The sequence below is a fragment of the Micropterus salmoides genome, unplaced genomic scaffold, assembly GCF_014851395.1.
Source record: "Micropterus salmoides isolate LMB-PRFRI ecotype aquatic unplaced genomic scaffold, ASM1485139v1 Ms_hic_scaffold_13, whole genome shotgun sequence".
Classification (NCBI taxonomy): Eukaryota; Metazoa; Chordata; class Actinopteri; order Centrarchiformes; family Centrarchidae; genus Micropterus; species Micropterus salmoides.
In genome coordinates, this window is record NW_024040374.1 from 27423650 (window position 1) to 27439453 (window position 15804).

Here is a 15804-nt window from a genome sequence, read left to right on the forward strand (position 1 = left end):
CCCCTGGAACTAAATCCGCCTCCCTCCTCCTCCCTTTTACTAGGCCCCTTCAAAGAATCTCCTCATATAAAAACCTTTTCACCTCCCTCCAGTGAGCGCCAGAGGAATGCCTGCCTTACCAAATTCCTCAGAGCTGTTTATTGGGGCTTACAGTGCTAGCAACACAGACTACCAAATACCAAAGTGAGAAGTCATTGGACTCAGACACAGAGGAGCAGAACGTCTGCATTGTTGTTATAGCAGCATGACAGCAAAAACAAAAAACACATTTCTTGAAATTTTTCCACTTTATTTCCATCACACAGTGTGTCCTTCATTAGGAAAGCTGTAAAATATAACTATTCCCTCCTGGCCCTTCAGTGTTGTTGAGGTTGAGTGCCCCACATGGTTGATATTAACATTCCATCAGCTTTCTAATGATGAAGACAAAGTAGGCCGCAGGGGAAGGTTCATGACAGCATTGGCATGGTGCACACATTCCTGTATTTGACAAGCCAGAGGGCCTCTGCAGGGTGGGTGGTGGTGGTGGGGGGCTGGTACTTGTAACTGGGGGGGAAAGAGAAGAGCTACAGTGCACACTGCTCTCCCTACTGTCAAGGATGTCTGGACAGACATGTACATATGTAGTATTTCCCCAGTTATGACAGACGTTCAGGGAGGATGGATGCTCCTTTGGCTCACAGCAACATTCTTTTCTCAGGATGTAAATGCAAAGCTCGGATCATTGCTGCATTCCAGGCAACTTGAAAAATTGGACTGTGCAGCATCCTCCGAGGAGAAGCGCAAAAGGTCTCCACTTAATGTCAGAATTCCAACAAGTAACACAGGTGCAATTCAGCAACCGAAAGCCAGTTATGTGAGGTCACACAGAAAGCCAACAATTTCCTATGGCCATTTTAATCTATTAAAAGCACATAGCATAAAATATACTGGGCATCTCTTTGCATTACGTCGGATATAGCGATGACTTTCTGAAACAATTTGCAAACAATTTGGATGAACTCGTAGCAGTAAATACATGTTGGGGCTTTGACCGTTTCAGATGCCAAACACCATGACTCAAAGTTAAGGTGGTGTGTCTCACCCGCTCAGACAGCTAAGCGTGTTGTAGTCGGTGAGACCTAGTTCACAGAACTGTGAGGATTTGCCGCTTTTTCTTGTCTTAAATTATAGTAAACCGGGTTTTAGATTATCTGTGACATTGTAGAAGGCATTTTGTTTTACTGATTTCTGACAAAAATTGTAAGGTGCAGCCCTAAGGCTAACAATTCTAGTGCAAAGTAAAGCAAATCCTTACAGTGCGAGTAGTAACTTTTTCTCGGACACATGTATGAACATATTCTGGAGCCCGTTTTTAAACAGACTAATAGTGGTGTAAAATGGTAGTGTAGTTTGTTTGCCTTAGAACATGAACAGTCAGCTAAAGTCTTTGGGCTGTGTTTAAATGCAGCTTTTATCACAAGACGCGAGGTGATGCAAAGCCTTTAATCAGTCAGCCTTTGTCAGCACTCGCTCTTTGAGAAAAGCCCAACGTGATGGGACAAAAGCGTTCCCCTAGCGGAAACATAAATGCTGGAACACTTCTTTGAGCTTCTGCACAGATAAAATAAACACATGATGAACAGAATCAGAAGAATCACAGGTGACAATCTGAGCTGCTGTCATACGTGTAACCTCATACAACTTGTCCTTCACAGTGGGGATGGAATTTATAAATTACAATCACTTCTTTTGACAGTTCTTATGAAACTCAAAGCTCTGCGCTGAACTTAAATTTGCAAACTGTGTAAAAATGTAAATATATGTTACTTAAATTCAGTCACGTGAAGCACACCCCACACACAAATGTCACTCTCCAATAAAAACAGTCTAATAAAGTACAAGAACGTAGTCTTCGGCACTGCTGTTTAAGGCACCTTTTTCCACATTTATTCCACCTTACTCTGTCACTGACCCTTCTGTACTGAAGTCTGGGCAGGCTCGGGCGCTGAGCCACTTGGCAGGTATTTGGACACGGTCTTGACATTGTCCTCGCTCATACCCTGGATGTGGGTGTCCAGTCTCTGGAGCAGCTCCGTGGACCGTAAGCGTTCTTCCTCCAGGAAACGAGAGACCATGCTGTCTGCAGGTGACACTGGCGAAGGCTCCTGTGAGAGAAGAAAAACACACAACTGTGGGATTCTTTGCTAAAAAGAGGACGGCAGAAGGTTTTACCACAACTGCGGACTTGTTTGATTATCTGTGACGAGCCTCACCAGTAGAGAGGGAGAGGATATGATGTTTTCTCTGGACAATAAGGTCAGAGAGTCTTCGGAGCTGGAGCTTTGTCCCTCAGCAGTGGATTCATTTGAACTTATGGTTTGCACAGAGTTAATCCTGGTGAGTCTTATGCTACCAGAGGAGGAGGATGCTGATGAATGAGGCCTGCTGTCTCGGGCCTGACTGCAGGGGTGCTCTCCGGGGGACTGGGACAGGGTGTGCAGCTGTTTAAAGAGCCTATGGATCTTCCCTTCGTAGAGAGTGGCGTTCCCCTGCAGCTTAGCTTTCGTCGCCTGCACCTCCTGCCTGTGTTTGCGATGTCTGGCATCTTCATTGCTACAGAAAGAAAAACCCCAAGAAGTTTCATGAAGGCTCCGTTTCTTGATCTTTTGTGCATGTGTGCATGTGTGCGTGCCCGGTACCTGTCCTGAGCAGGCTGTGGTTGGTCAGTCATGGCGTGGCTGAGCAGAGCTTGTTCATATTTGTCTTGACACGTCAGGTTGGAGACCTCAAGTCGGGAGCGCATCTCAGCAAGTGCCTGCCTTAGCTGCCGATTCTCTTGTTCCAGGCGGCTCAGAGATGACACATAACTCTCCCTCAGGGATGCAAGCGAGTAATCACCCCCCTGTGGAGAGCAAAGTGAGTCAGGGAGTGAAAAGCAGTGAGAAGAGATTAGTCAGATTTAGAAACAATACTGAAGTCAAATAAACCGTCTGCTGTGGTCTGTAAAACTGCGTAATGACTACATAACTATGTCAAAGAAAACAAACCTTAGGTGACTGAGACTCCAGCCTCTGCTGCAGACCCCTCAGGTGCTGGTTCTCACTTTGTAGAGTCTCGACCTGTGCCTGGGTCATCTGAAGAAAGTCGGGGGAAGAACAAAAATGTAGGCGCATGATGCAGTTTTCCTCAAACCTTCAAGACAAGGAGTTAATACCAAGAAAATCAGAGGTATTCTCAGGAACTTCAGAAGTCTAAAAAGGTCTCTTGCCATACAACTATTAGATTAAATGAGTGCTGTAGAAAATGTATCACTTAAAATAAGGTATTTGCACAGGGCTACACCTGATTTCTTGCTTACTTTCAGCTCAGCTGCCTTCTGTTCTGCTCGCCCCACCTCATCACGAAGCTGCTGCTTGATGCTGGACGAAGAGCCGTTCAGTGTGGCGACGGCGATGTCACGTTGGTGCAGCTCAGTGGTCAGCTTTGACACCTCCTTCCTCATTCCTTCCACCTCACCACTGTGAGTCTGCTTGGCCCTTTGGAGCTCTTCTCTGAGCTGTAGAATGAACCCGGAGGAGTGAGAATATAAATGTTTATAGGGCACTACTTCACACAAATACAGCATATAGCTCAAAAACTCCCACGACATAACAGCCAGAGACACTTCCTGACCTTTTTTATTTCAGCAACAGAGGAATTATATTCCGCTTTAATGCTCTTCAGTTCCTCCACCTTAGATTGGTCAGCTCTCTGTAGGCTCACTCTCTCCAGTCTGAGCAAATCACAAAAACACCAAAAAGGTAAAGCGAAAAAAATTTCAAGACACACAGAAGCACAAATAATAACAGTGTGGGTGTTTAAAGAGGCAAGCATTCACCTCTCTTTGAGACATGCCAGTTCAGCCTTGAGATGAACCTCACATGCTTGGGCGCAGTGGAGCTTGGTTGCAGTCTTCTCCAGATCTTGTCTGAGGGTTTCCACGCCAGCACAGCCCTGAGCCGCCAGACAGTCCTCCAGAGAGCTGAATAAACAGGAGAGTTGGGCTGTATTGACTTCTATAAAATCTCTTTTCATACAGCACAAAGGCACTGAAACTGTGCAGCCTTCCTACAACATCAGTATAGCACGCCCTCGTGTGTGTTGTTGCTGTATTACATCATTGCGTGACGGCTGAAAACGCATTGTTTACAAGGAGAAATCCACCTACCGAATGACTTGATCTTTAGCTTGTAGTACTTGGTTGAGTCTGGCAGCTTCATTGCGGAGCCTCTGCCGCTCAAGACTGGCTCTTCGCACAAATGTATCCCGGGACTCTATCGTGGTGTGGAGCTCCTCCCTTTCCTCTGAAAGGACCTGTGGAACAGCAGAGACGCTCAGCTGAAAAAATCATATTATAACCTCCTACAAGGCGGCACAAATCTACTGTTAAACAAGGTCGTTGTTAGCTTTTGTGAGCTCTTCTCCACATTATGCCAGTTTCCATGATGTTGCTGAATAGTCTTGGAAAACACGAGATCCTCTATTTTCATCACTATTTATTTAAAGCTACCAGGACAGAGTAACACACAGCCTGATCAGGGATGCACTCTTATAAGGGTGTGCACATGTGCAGCGGCCGCTGATTGGAAAGATTGTTAAAATTATTTTTTTTTGGTGCATTAATGCAAAAAAGAAGTGTCTCATATCTGATGGTGCAATGGGGAAGGCCCTCAGTAAAGCAAATAAACTTTTACCTTATCTTTCTATACATGTGTTAAAACAAAGGGAAAAAATGGTACCCAAAATATGGGATGGTAAGGGACCTCAAACTGATCACCCATTATGACTGTTGAGATGCTTAGGAAGATGATTTGGCCTCCCTAACTGTCAAAGACTAAAAATATTATCCGTGCAAGTTGGTGGAAACAATCTTCATGTGTCATTCTGCTAACCTGCTGCTCTCTCTGGTACTGTCCCAGGCACATCTCGAGGGGTCGGAGGCGTTCCAGTTCTAGCTCCTGTGAGTGCAGGCTGCCCTGAGCCTTCTCCAGCTGAGTACACAGACGCTGCACCTCTAAGCAACACTCCCTGTGCTCCCTCTCCTTTTGCAATGATGCCCACTGGGCCTGGGGGAAAAATGACAGAAAATATGTGTGAGAAATAGTCTGACTCCACTTTCCTTCAGCATTAAACTGTCTGACTTGATCTTACATGTTAAAGTTATTAATCTGCTTTTACTTTTATGTGTGCGAGCTCATCAGTTAGGCTCTCTTTCTGGGCCTCCAGGGCCGTCAGTTGTTTTTGGTACTGGATGCGCTGCTGCTCCCACTCTACAGAGCGCTGGTGATATTCCTGCAGGAAGAGACAAGGGTGCTTTTACTCCACATAAACAGTGGGTGGCAGTAAAATATAATCTGTAAATGACTGGTTTAATATAAGGAATAGAATATAAGGGGAATTTGACTAATATTGTTGTACCTCAATCTTTTCATTTAGTCGGGTCACCTCTGAATGGTCCGTGTCTTCAGTATTTGCTACTCCACTGGTCTCCTTGAGCTGTTTGCGCTGAAGTTTGTGGTAACTTCTCTTTAATTTATCTAACTGCAGGAGAAAATGTTGGTGAGAGAGGACTCTAAAATTAAAGTTCAAATTCAAATTCAAGACTTAAAGGGAGAGTAAGTGATTCTGCAGAGGGATTGTTGATATTTGAATTTTACAACTTACAATCACTTACTATCGCTTTAAAGTAAACCTTGATACTGCAAATCTGTTAAGTACCAATTTACACCGGGATTTCAAGACACGTTGAGGAACTGAAAAGATTTTTTACAAAATGTATACCTTAATCCACTGATGAGTAATTTGAAAGGCTGTTTAACAACTGTTCTTAATTGTGTAACTGACAAGTATCTCACCTCTTCACGGACTTTCTGCAGTTGTTGCTCGTACTTGGTAACTAACTCTTGTCGACCAGGCTGGGCTTCTTCCAGCTGCTTGCGAAGCAATCCGATCTATGATCAGGCGTCATGACAGTAATGGTATTTTAAAAATGTGGTGTAAAACAACAAAAGAGTATATTCCAAGTGAATGACTGCAAATGTATTTCCATTGCTCTCTCTGGTAAAAATGAAAAAGAAATGCCATCCTAGCTCTTCGATAACCCTCACTGGTGTATCTGCATCAAAACCTGTACAGTATAACTGTAGGGAGGGTCTGGTACTGTACCTCCAGGTCCCTCCGTTCAATGAGATTCCTGGAAGTCAACAGCTCCTCTTCTCCACTTTTCAGTTTGAGCTTCATGGTCTGAATCTCAGCCTCCCACTGCTGCTTCTGATGATTGATCATAATGTCAATCTGTCTCATCAGCTCCTGAAGCTCTGGCTCACATGATGACAGGACAGAGCTGGACCACAGATACAAAATATCAAAACATGGCGATGTTTGGATCCATTAAAATACCACATCACCGAGAGGTTGCCATCTCTGCAAGACCTCACCACCACTGGTTGTCTGTGTATTTAGCACAGGTTAGTTAGCTAGACACTGGCTTTAACCACAGTTTACATTAACTTAACGTTACCTTAAATCAGGATTCTGCAGACATCCCAGAGAAGCCTCCATCTGGCTGGAAGAGATGCTCTCAGTGTTTATCAAGTCTTTTTAATAACTTACTGGCTTTGTGGATACTTTGAACTTGCCTCAAGTGAGCTACCCGCTAATTTACTAACCTAGCAACCTCTGTGGCAGAATTAACGTTACCAGCGTTAGCTAACGTTAACCCTAACCAAGCTGATCAGAAATGACGTCAGCGTGACTTGAAATTAAATAACTGACGTTACATCAATTTAGTCTGGATTAACGTTATAGCAAGGCTAAGTGAGGGTTAACGTTTCTAACAAGGTTAGCACACGTTAACGTTGGTAGCTAACGTTGGCTAGTTTCAGTGCGTCTAACTACTTTTGTTTACATCAGTAACTGATTTCCTTAGGCGGTAACTCCACCTCCAACCTGTGACCTCAGCACGCTGTACGTCCACAGTGGCAGGTCAGATGGCGCTGTCCTCTGCATCATGGTGTTGGTTGAAGTTATCTCTTCCAAGAAGACCAAATTAGAATATTCATCCAAGCACATAACAATTAAAGTTACACGATGCTGCAGTGACGTTAACGTTACATCCTTTTTACATTTCGCATCGCATGCTGTAATGAAGCTTGTTTCCACTGTTATATCGATGGTCTGGGGCCAAATTAGCACTGTGCTTGCGTTGATTTGTGAAACGATATATAATCCAGATAATAATACAGTATAGGCATGCAAAACATTGATTTACAGGCTTCAAACAGATTAGTGTAATTCTTTATTAATTCTTATATCGCCCAGCTTGAACACGTGGCTCGTTGGTCTAGGGGTATGATTCTCGCTTCGGGTGCGAGAGGTCCCGGGTTCAAATCCCGGACGAGCCCATATTTTGGATTCATGAATGTAAAATCCATTAAAATTTCCCTATAATTTGGTTTTATTGCAGTGGGGCGGCTGCCCTGGAGCTGCAGGTTGCTGCGTGACTGAATTAAAAGATTCGATGTTGTTTTTAAAGCATAGCGTGACCATCCGGTCTTTACCTTCACGTTGGGGCTAACGTTAGCTAACAGCAGGTAGGTAGGATTAGTAACAGCATATAACCTAAGAGTGCTATGAATTTTTACACATGGAGTCATATATCACAAACATAAACAAAATAAAGACAAAAAGAAAAAATCCAACCGACTAAGTATTAAAATCCAACAATATGCTCCATCCAATATGGCTCGTTGGTCTAGGGGTATGATTCTCGCTTTGGGTGCGAGAGGTCCCGGGTTCAAATCCCGGACGAGCCCTGTTTTTTTTTTCTTTCCGGAAAAGAATCTGCTTGTCCAAACATCTAAATTTTTATTTTAATATGTTACATCCAAATTTATGATAATGTGCTTCACGTTTTCTATAAGGGAGCAGCAAGCTAGGTTCGTTCTCACTGTTTTCCTTTATCACCGCTCTCAACCTTTCTTCAACCTCGCACACCCCGTTCCTCCACCTGCCCTCTCTCAAACACTGAACAAAGAGCGTCCCCCCACGGCTCTGCTTCCCCAGCTGTTGGGAGGGGTTGAGCTGTGAGGACCGAGGGAGACGTTTCTGTCCCGCCCCCACAAAATATAACAGACACTCCTAACAGGCGGCAGACGAGCCGGCTCTCCCTCCCCATTCACTGCAGTGTGGCTGTGCTGTTCACTCCAAAGGGACAATACTCTCAAACAGGTCTGAAGGAGAACTGAGTCTATACTGTAAGTAGGCTTTACAGACACGTATTTATTAGTATTATTTAAACTTTTTCATTCAAATATAATGTTTAGTATATTGCATATTTTGTGTTATGGTCATCGATTTCAGTGTTATTTAACTCTCATGTTCTTAAGCTTTCTTTATTGTCATCAGACAGCTCGGTTATATTCAAAATATACACCTGACAGTTAGGCCTAAATAACAACATAACTAAAGTATCATCTGAGAGGTATCTACGAAAATTAAAATAAGCAAGATAAGTAATGTATTTTCAATTTATTTAGATATAAAAATTTTGCTTTTCAAATATTAGTGATGTGAAAAGGTTTAAATTGTTATCCGGCAACAAATCTAATAACCATTTGCAAAACCAATTTTTATTTAACAGAGAGAGAAGCAAACTGCAAACTTGGGACTTGCAGCAACCATCTACTTCAACAGCCCTTATCAGTTGCTAGATAGTGAAGTGGTTTTCATTGGGACCTAAAGGATCTAGATCATCCAGAAAGACTTGCTTGACCATGGTGCTGTGTGAGGACAGCGAGTGCAGCGTCTGCTTCTCGCCCTACTCACGGATGGACAGGATCCCCCGGGTGCTCCACTGCAGGCACACCTTCTGCGAGCCGTGCCTGGAGACTATGTCGCAGGCCAGGAGCGGGCTTGTCACCGTGGGCTGCCCTTTGTGTCGTCGGGTCACCTGCATAGGACGCGGCCTCAGCCTGCAGGAAGCTCTGTGGGTCAACAGCAGGCTGTGGGAGATGATACCAGAGGACGAGGAGGCAGAGGAGGAAGAGGAAGATGCACTGAAACAAGAAGCTGAGGAGGAGAGGATGGAGACTAAACAACAATCCTCCTTACAAGCAGAATGGTAGGTTTAACAGTGTGAACAGACACATAGGTAGGCATTGATACAAGGAAAAACATATACTGGATTACGGGTCAGTTTCTTTGTTGTTTATGGGCATTTTCAGGACTATTTTCATAAGCAGATGACATCTGCAAACAGAAAACTTTTTTTTCTTTACAAACTTTTTTTTAAACAGTGTGACACTGCTGTTGTAGTGCAGTGTGTGGACTGAAAATGTTAAAAAAAACAACAACAAACAAATAAATTGATAAGTGTCTCTTTAAAACCAGTGCTGAATTTGAAGAACTGGAACCTGCATTCAAGAAATTCCAGCCATACCTATCCATTCACACACCAACGTTAACCAGTGCATTTGTCCACAGAGCTTCTCATTAGCACCTCAGCTCTGCAGTGCCACGTTTTGTCTAACACAGGAACTTTTCCTTTCCAGTGTTTCCTCCAGGTCCGCCAGAACAAAGCTCAAATTGCCCTCATTCTTCAGAAGGTTCAGTTTGACAAAGCAACACCAAGAGACGATTGTGCCGGGCAGTAATGTGTAAGTTCTGACTTTGTGGTAAATGGCTAATAATAACAAGGAGAAATTTAGTGAGAATGTGGACTAACATTATTTTTACTTGTCTTTTTGAAGGGAAATGAAATCCTGGCGCAGGCTTTCAACTGAGGAGACTATTTAAGACGGATCAAGGACGATATGACAAGTGACAGCTCCTCTCAGGATGTTACTCTGGGATGGCAGGCGCCACTAGAATACTGGACTCCACCCGATCAGTGGAGGGAAAGTTGAGGCCGTTTGAATCCATTTGTGTTCCTGTCAAGACATTGTTTTGTCCTCAGCCAAAGATGCCCTGTCGCCCCATTATTTATTCTAGGCTTAATTCTCCCAGCTGGTGCTGTGGGATTTGGTTCAGCTGTCCCAGTGGGACTTGCACCCAAAGACCCCCTTGTAACAGATGGTCTCCTGAGGACGTTCCCTTTTTGCGTAGCCACTGCTGATCACTGAACATAACGTATTGTTTTTTTTTTCTGTATTTATGATAGCTAGTTGGCAAAGTATTTAATAAAACTATTTTTGAAAGAATGTTCCTTTGTCTGTGTTTTATTTACTAATTAATGCTGATCATGCCATGTGGCTTTGGGAGATGACTGTCATCTGAAAGAATCATGAGCTCAAAGCAAAGACATTTTCTACTTGACTGTGTAAATCATTTATGATACATTAACTATTTAAGTACCGAAGCCAGTCGGAGATTTGTGAAAAGCATAATGTGAGTATTACTTTTTGTGGGAAATGATAGACAACAAAAAAATATGTCACAAAAGACTCGTTCAACCATGAAAGCAGATTATAAACTCCTTTCAATGAGCATCTGGCAAGTATTCCATGTTCGATGATATTAGGACACTGGATCATTACTTTCATGGAAATGGCCTTTGTTCTATTGTGTTACCTTATGTGCACATATCTGTTCAAAAATATCCAGCACACACCATTCTGAGATGAGATGAGTGAAATCTCACTTCAAGGTCACTGTTGAGCATTAATGTGCTTGGCGTCTCAGTCATATTAAGGTCGTTTGCTAATAATTTGCTTGTTGGGAGAAACGCTGGCTGGAGCAAGAAATCCGTTAGTTGTCGGGCTGGTTTGGTAGCCAACTAGCTGTAACAAGCTGTCTCAGCTGTATGTCTGTGAAATACACTTGGTCATATTTTGATAGACGGGGCGTCAGTTTGCCTTTCAGCACCACTTATGTGTTCCCACGGCCCCCAGGTATTATCACAGTGACTGACATCACCTCCTCCATAATGCCAAACACTGAGTGTCCAAATGAACTGGCATCAGCAGTGCTGGCTGTCACAGCTGCAGTCTGGACTACAGCAGGAAGACAGAAACCCAGCAGAGAGCAAACAAACAACACAGGATTGTGAAAATGGCAACGTAACAGTTTCAGTTTCGCAATGTATTTACTGGCTCGCAATGTGGTCCTGGTAGTGCAGCTCAATTGGGATTAGGGTTAACAGAACAGGAAACAACTCCCAGGGCAGGTTGGCAGTGGTGGAAGTAGTACTCTTATTTACTTAAAAGTAGCAATACTAGGATATAAAAATAATCAATTACAAATTACAGTCTTGTTTTCAAAAGTTTACCTAAATAAAAGTATTTTCAAAAAAATGTATTAAAAGTAAAAGTACTTTACTATTATGCAGCAAAATGGCCCCTGTAAATGTCATGTTTTGTATATAAATATAAATCTGCAATAGTAACAGTTGTCAGATAAATGTACTGGAGTGAATAAATGCAGTGTTTCTCTCTGTACTTTAGGTCAGTACTTGAGTAAATGTAGTGAGTTACATTACACCACTGCAGATCGGCCTGGTAAGACTGACTAATGAGTCAGTTATCAGGTCAGGTGGCACAACATGTAAACATATTTTATGGGTGGAAGTTTAGTGGGGAGCAACAAAAACATGGCGCAAGACAGTTTCCACATTGCTGCCCATTACACCAAACAACAGTACATTCCTTTTTGAGTATGTGTATGTGTATAACAGGTGTTTTGAGAGTTTAATTAATGCGTTTTTGCAATATAGCAAATCTGCGACTTATCTAGGACAGATCAGGACAGAACTTTAATAGAGTGCCAATATTCACCATTAAAACACACTTTGTTAGTCAAGGCCTTAAAGTGACACTTTACCTTTTTTTTTGCTAATAGCAGTCACTGTGGCCACACGTGGCAATTACAATGGGAAATGCTAAAACATCCTGTACCAGTAACAGAGTGGAGAATAGTCATAATAAGCAAACTGACTCAGTTATGTCAGTTAATGTCTACGTGGTGTTAGCTAACATCGGCTAACATTAGGCACTGTAAGCTAGTGCACATATCAGACCAAGTAACATTGTATCAGCATCAGCCTGAATGTGTTGAATTAAGCAACACTGTGTTTTATTGTTTATGAATTCAACTTTCAATTTGTAAGATTAAGAATTTCTATTCTTTTTTTCAAATTCTTTATAGTCTTGCTATATTAAGGCCTTGTCTGTAGTGGGGGTCCAGTGTCAACGTGTAGTTTTAAAATTTTAATATTTCCGTAGATATTATTCGTTCATACTGTGTAATCTTCAACAAAGAAGCATTTACCAAACATTTCAAACAGGTAATTCCAATGACAGGTATTGCCATTAGTCATCGACAGGAACTGGGGATATTTGTTGTGTCAAACTAGAAACCATGCATGCCACAACATGTACAAACACTGACACAGCTATTGCTTCATACCTGATTATTAGTGGTTCCCGTAATATTGAATTGTTATTGTTTTGCTTGGTTCGATCACGTCTGTAATCTTACCTCGACCGATTGCTGTGGCAACATTTTGCATAGCTTTATCAATGTCATGTTACTTAGTATGTGATTTTACTATCTTTTCAGGGTTTAATCAAACTATTCTCTGAATCTGTGCCTTGTGAAAAAAAGTCAATAAAGACAACAGAGTAGTGAAGTTAGAGTAAAAGAGACTCTTGGTGTGAAACAAAACAATAGGTGGACAGGTAGAAGGATGAACGATTGATACCTCAGATACTCACCCCGTTAAAGAAATGTTCAAGAAAAATGAAAGGACTTCTGCTTGACTTTGGTAATAAGACATCTTTATTAATCATTTGGAGAGACATGCTAGATCTCTGTACAGTGTGAATGGAGAGCCAGCTCTGGACTGATCAGGTCTGCTGCACAGAGCTGTGACAGAACATACACCCACCCCCACCCCACCCCGAAATGACCATGGCCTCCATCCTCAAATGCAGACCCCTGACATGCAGACATTCGTTGCATTACTTGGTCCATTTCCAGGGAATGTTTAAACAGGGCTTAAGGAAACAAAGGTGTACTCTACTTTAATATATAAGGGGAATAAATACAAAGGAACGTCTAACTGATTAATCATTTGTCCTCATTTAAAAATACAAACCCAGCTGAAAAAGTGCTCTCTTTACAAGGCTGTGTGGTTGGTAATGAGAGCAGTACATTCCTGTTTCCAGATAATAAATAGACAGCAACACAGAGGGTTGATACAATATTACTTTTTTTTGCATTTCGAGGGATTATAACTTGAAAGGGCAACCTGTCTTTGTCATTCCCAAACCCAGAAAAGGGTGCGTTCCAGTCATGATCTCCTGTAATATCTAAACCAACTCTGTCTCTTAGTATTTTATTATTATTATTATTATTTGGCTCATTATGTGGGTTAGAAAGGTTCACTAGCTTTCACAAGAGTGCTCACCTTTTTGGGCATGTGTGAACGATTCCTAAATGTTCTAATCTACTCTACGACACAGAACTCCAAATGTTTTGGAGATAAAGTTGTTGTTTTTTTAATCATGTTTCTAAGACTTACATCGTCACTCTAACTCTAAAATATGTTCTTAAAAAGTGCAGAACGATTTCACTTCAAAGACGAGTCAAATCAAAGTAGTGTTCTCAACACTGGCTGACCTCACCACCAGTACGTTATGATACCTGGCTCAAAAAAAAATAATAAAGAGAGAAAAAAAGAGCAAATTTTAACAACACTGCAACATTGCATAACGCCAACGTCAGTAGTCTGTTTAAACAAAAGCAGCAAAGAAAACCTCATCTCAGTGGGGACACGTTACGTGACAGTTTCTATGACAATCAGAAAGGTCTTGAATTAAGTGGCTGTACATTTACAATGAAGCTTTTCATAACTTCATATTAACCTGAAAGGTCTACATGTGCAAATTAGTCGTTTGTCAGGAATGAAACAATGCACTGATTTACAAAGTTAAAGGTCTGTTTTGGTCACAGAACCTGCATTAAAGTCTACAGATCACCGCACAGGGAACTTTGTGTTTATGTCCCGCTGTGACACAAGGCAAGGGCTTTGACTCGCCACTGCTCACTTACAGCATATGTGCAGACTACCGTAATCACAAACTACCAAGATATCACACAACGCAACAGCAGATGTCATATTGTTGTGAGTGGGGAGAGTCTATGACAGCAACAAAATGGTGATCTAAATGGTGCCGCAATGTGGCAAGAACAACACGACTTGGCAGTGGCCCTCTATATGACTGCATTCTAACGTTGCCTATACAGAAAGCATACATTTACACACACGCACGATATTCTGATGTCAAGTATACAAATCCAGTTCAACAGTTTTCATAAACCAAAAAGACTGGGACTAGTCATTATCAGAGTGCATTAAGTCACTGGTGTAATGTTACCATTTACATATTCAAACTTGTGTACACTGGTAGACAGTACCTATGTTGGAAAACTAGGCATGCATTACATACTCAAGATGTTACTGTTCAGTTTTTCCTGTAACATCTGGAACACAAAATTATGGATCCCACAGGGGTTATGGGCAGGAGGGCTGTGATTGGCCCGCTGAATCAGAAGGCTGCGTTTAGGCTTAAGATAAAAAAATGGTTATATTTAGGTAATAAGCTTTGAGATGGTAAAGTCAAAAATGGTTATGTTAGAGAAGTGTTCCATGTGGTTAATATTTGGGTATAATGTGGGGGAGGACCTCCATTTTTGCCTGTAACAAGAGTGGGATCCATAAAAATACCTCTGAAACCATCTGTTCAAATCAAGCTCTCAAATACAGAGCTTAGATGTTTGCATCTTTTAAAAAAACAACCTTTCCAGAGAGACTTCCCTGAATTTACAAAAATATACAAAAAAGAAACTGGGGAAACTTCCTATACTACTTAAAAAAAATGTTTCCACATATGCAACTTATGGGATTTTTTTTCACATCTTTCTTTTTTTTTTTTGCAAGTTCTAAGACTTTTTGGCAGTTTCATTAACAAAGTAGGCTACGCTACTTTAGAACCAAATTCACATATTGCTAGTTCCAACTGATGACCAGTAGTCAGGTGAGGAGGCCAGATTCTCAACGTGCAAAGTCAACTGCAGGTTAACCAATAGGAAGCAACATAACAAGCATGTGGTGTAAATGATCTTTTTCCAGGACGGTGCTGAGTATTAACAGGAACAGCCGCCTTCAGTAGTCTGGGTCTCCTGCGGTTTGTCCAACTTGATGTCGATCACTGGAGAAGAATGTTAAGGAAGCTTTGGAAACATTTTTCATATATTCATCTTATTCAGTTACATTCTGAATGGACCAATTGGCTGATATGAATATTCTGAAAAAGCAAATGCAGAGGACAGTGATGGGCTGTCGTATTTCTACCATATTTCCACTCATGTCAGAACCAAAACTACATTAAGTATTTTTAACAAAGGATTGTAGTACGACCATACTACCACTAGATGCTGCTATTTCCCATGAATCTACTTATTTTCAATAAGGCATTACCACTTCTAACAACCACAATACAGTCAACACTAAATAACTGTCTAATTTATCAATGAAATTTAGCTTAATATACTGCTAAAATATAATCAGTTTATTACAGGTGAGTGGTTGCTGGGAGTAAGTATCCTAAAAATCCTCCTCTGACAAGTTATTCAGCTCAACAGGAAATTTTCTCCTCCATTGTTAGCAGGTTAATAAACTGAGAATGGATGTTGGCTGAAGTCGTTGGCACTGCTGTGCTGCAATTAAAGCTGATGCACAATGGTGTGTTAATGAGTTGCTGCTGTAAGTCAGAATGCTTTTGC

At 41.8% G+C, this 15804-nt stretch overlaps 3 protein-coding genes and 2 non-coding genes across 6 annotated transcripts in view; 3 read left to right on the top strand and 2 right to left on the bottom strand.

Annotated features, from left to right (window-relative positions):
* Positions 1-1726: 1726 nt before the first annotated feature.
* cep63 (centrosomal protein 63) lies at positions 1727-6680 on the bottom strand. The gene is made up of 14 exons (XM_038716692.1): positions 6542-6680; positions 6187-6364; positions 5877-5972; positions 5440-5562; positions 5200-5313; positions 4914-5087; positions 4190-4335; positions 3860-4003; positions 3655-3754; positions 3341-3538; positions 3030-3116; positions 2682-2884; positions 2256-2595; positions 1727-2147 (listed from the first exon to the last, which is right to left on the bottom strand). The coding sequence occupies exons 1-14, from the start codon at positions 6580-6582 to the stop codon at positions 1947-1949; spliced, it is 2145 nt and encodes a 714-aa protein (XP_038572620.1). The 5' UTR covers positions 6583-6680; the 3' UTR covers positions 1727-1946.
* Positions 6681-7352: 672 nt separating this feature from the next.
* trnap-cgg lies at positions 7353-7424 on the top strand. Its single transcript has one exon. It is a non-coding gene; the product is annotated as a tRNA-Pro (tRNA).
* Positions 7425-7763: 339 nt separating this feature from the next.
* On the top strand, positions 7764-7835 carry trnap-ugg. The gene has a single exon. It is a non-coding gene; the product is annotated as a tRNA-Pro (tRNA).
* A 313-nt stretch (positions 7836-8148) lies between these two features.
* im:7152348 (uncharacterized protein LOC559250 homolog) lies at positions 8149-10212 on the top strand. Its single transcript, XM_038716693.1, has 4 exons — positions 8149-8276; positions 8663-9142; positions 9573-9677; positions 9771-10212. The coding sequence occupies exons 2-4, from the start codon at positions 8796-8798 to the stop codon at positions 9814-9816; spliced, it is 498 nt and encodes a 165-aa protein (XP_038572621.1). The 5' UTR covers positions 8149-8276; positions 8663-8795; the 3' UTR covers positions 9817-10212.
* Positions 10213-12777: 2565 nt separating this feature from the next.
* Positions 12778-15804, bottom strand: part of rab6ba (RAB6B, member RAS oncogene family a) — a 49933-nt gene continuing 46906 nt past the window's right edge. Inside the window, exon 8 of one of the 2 annotated variants that reach the window (XM_038716695.1) lies at positions 12778-15230. In XM_038716695.1, the coding sequence (XP_038572623.1) occupies positions 15166-15230 (65 nt within the window). In that variant the 3' untranslated portion in view covers positions 12778-15165. The remainder of the gene's footprint in view (positions 15231-15804) is intronic. The other variant, XM_038716697.1, reaches the window with a different exon arrangement.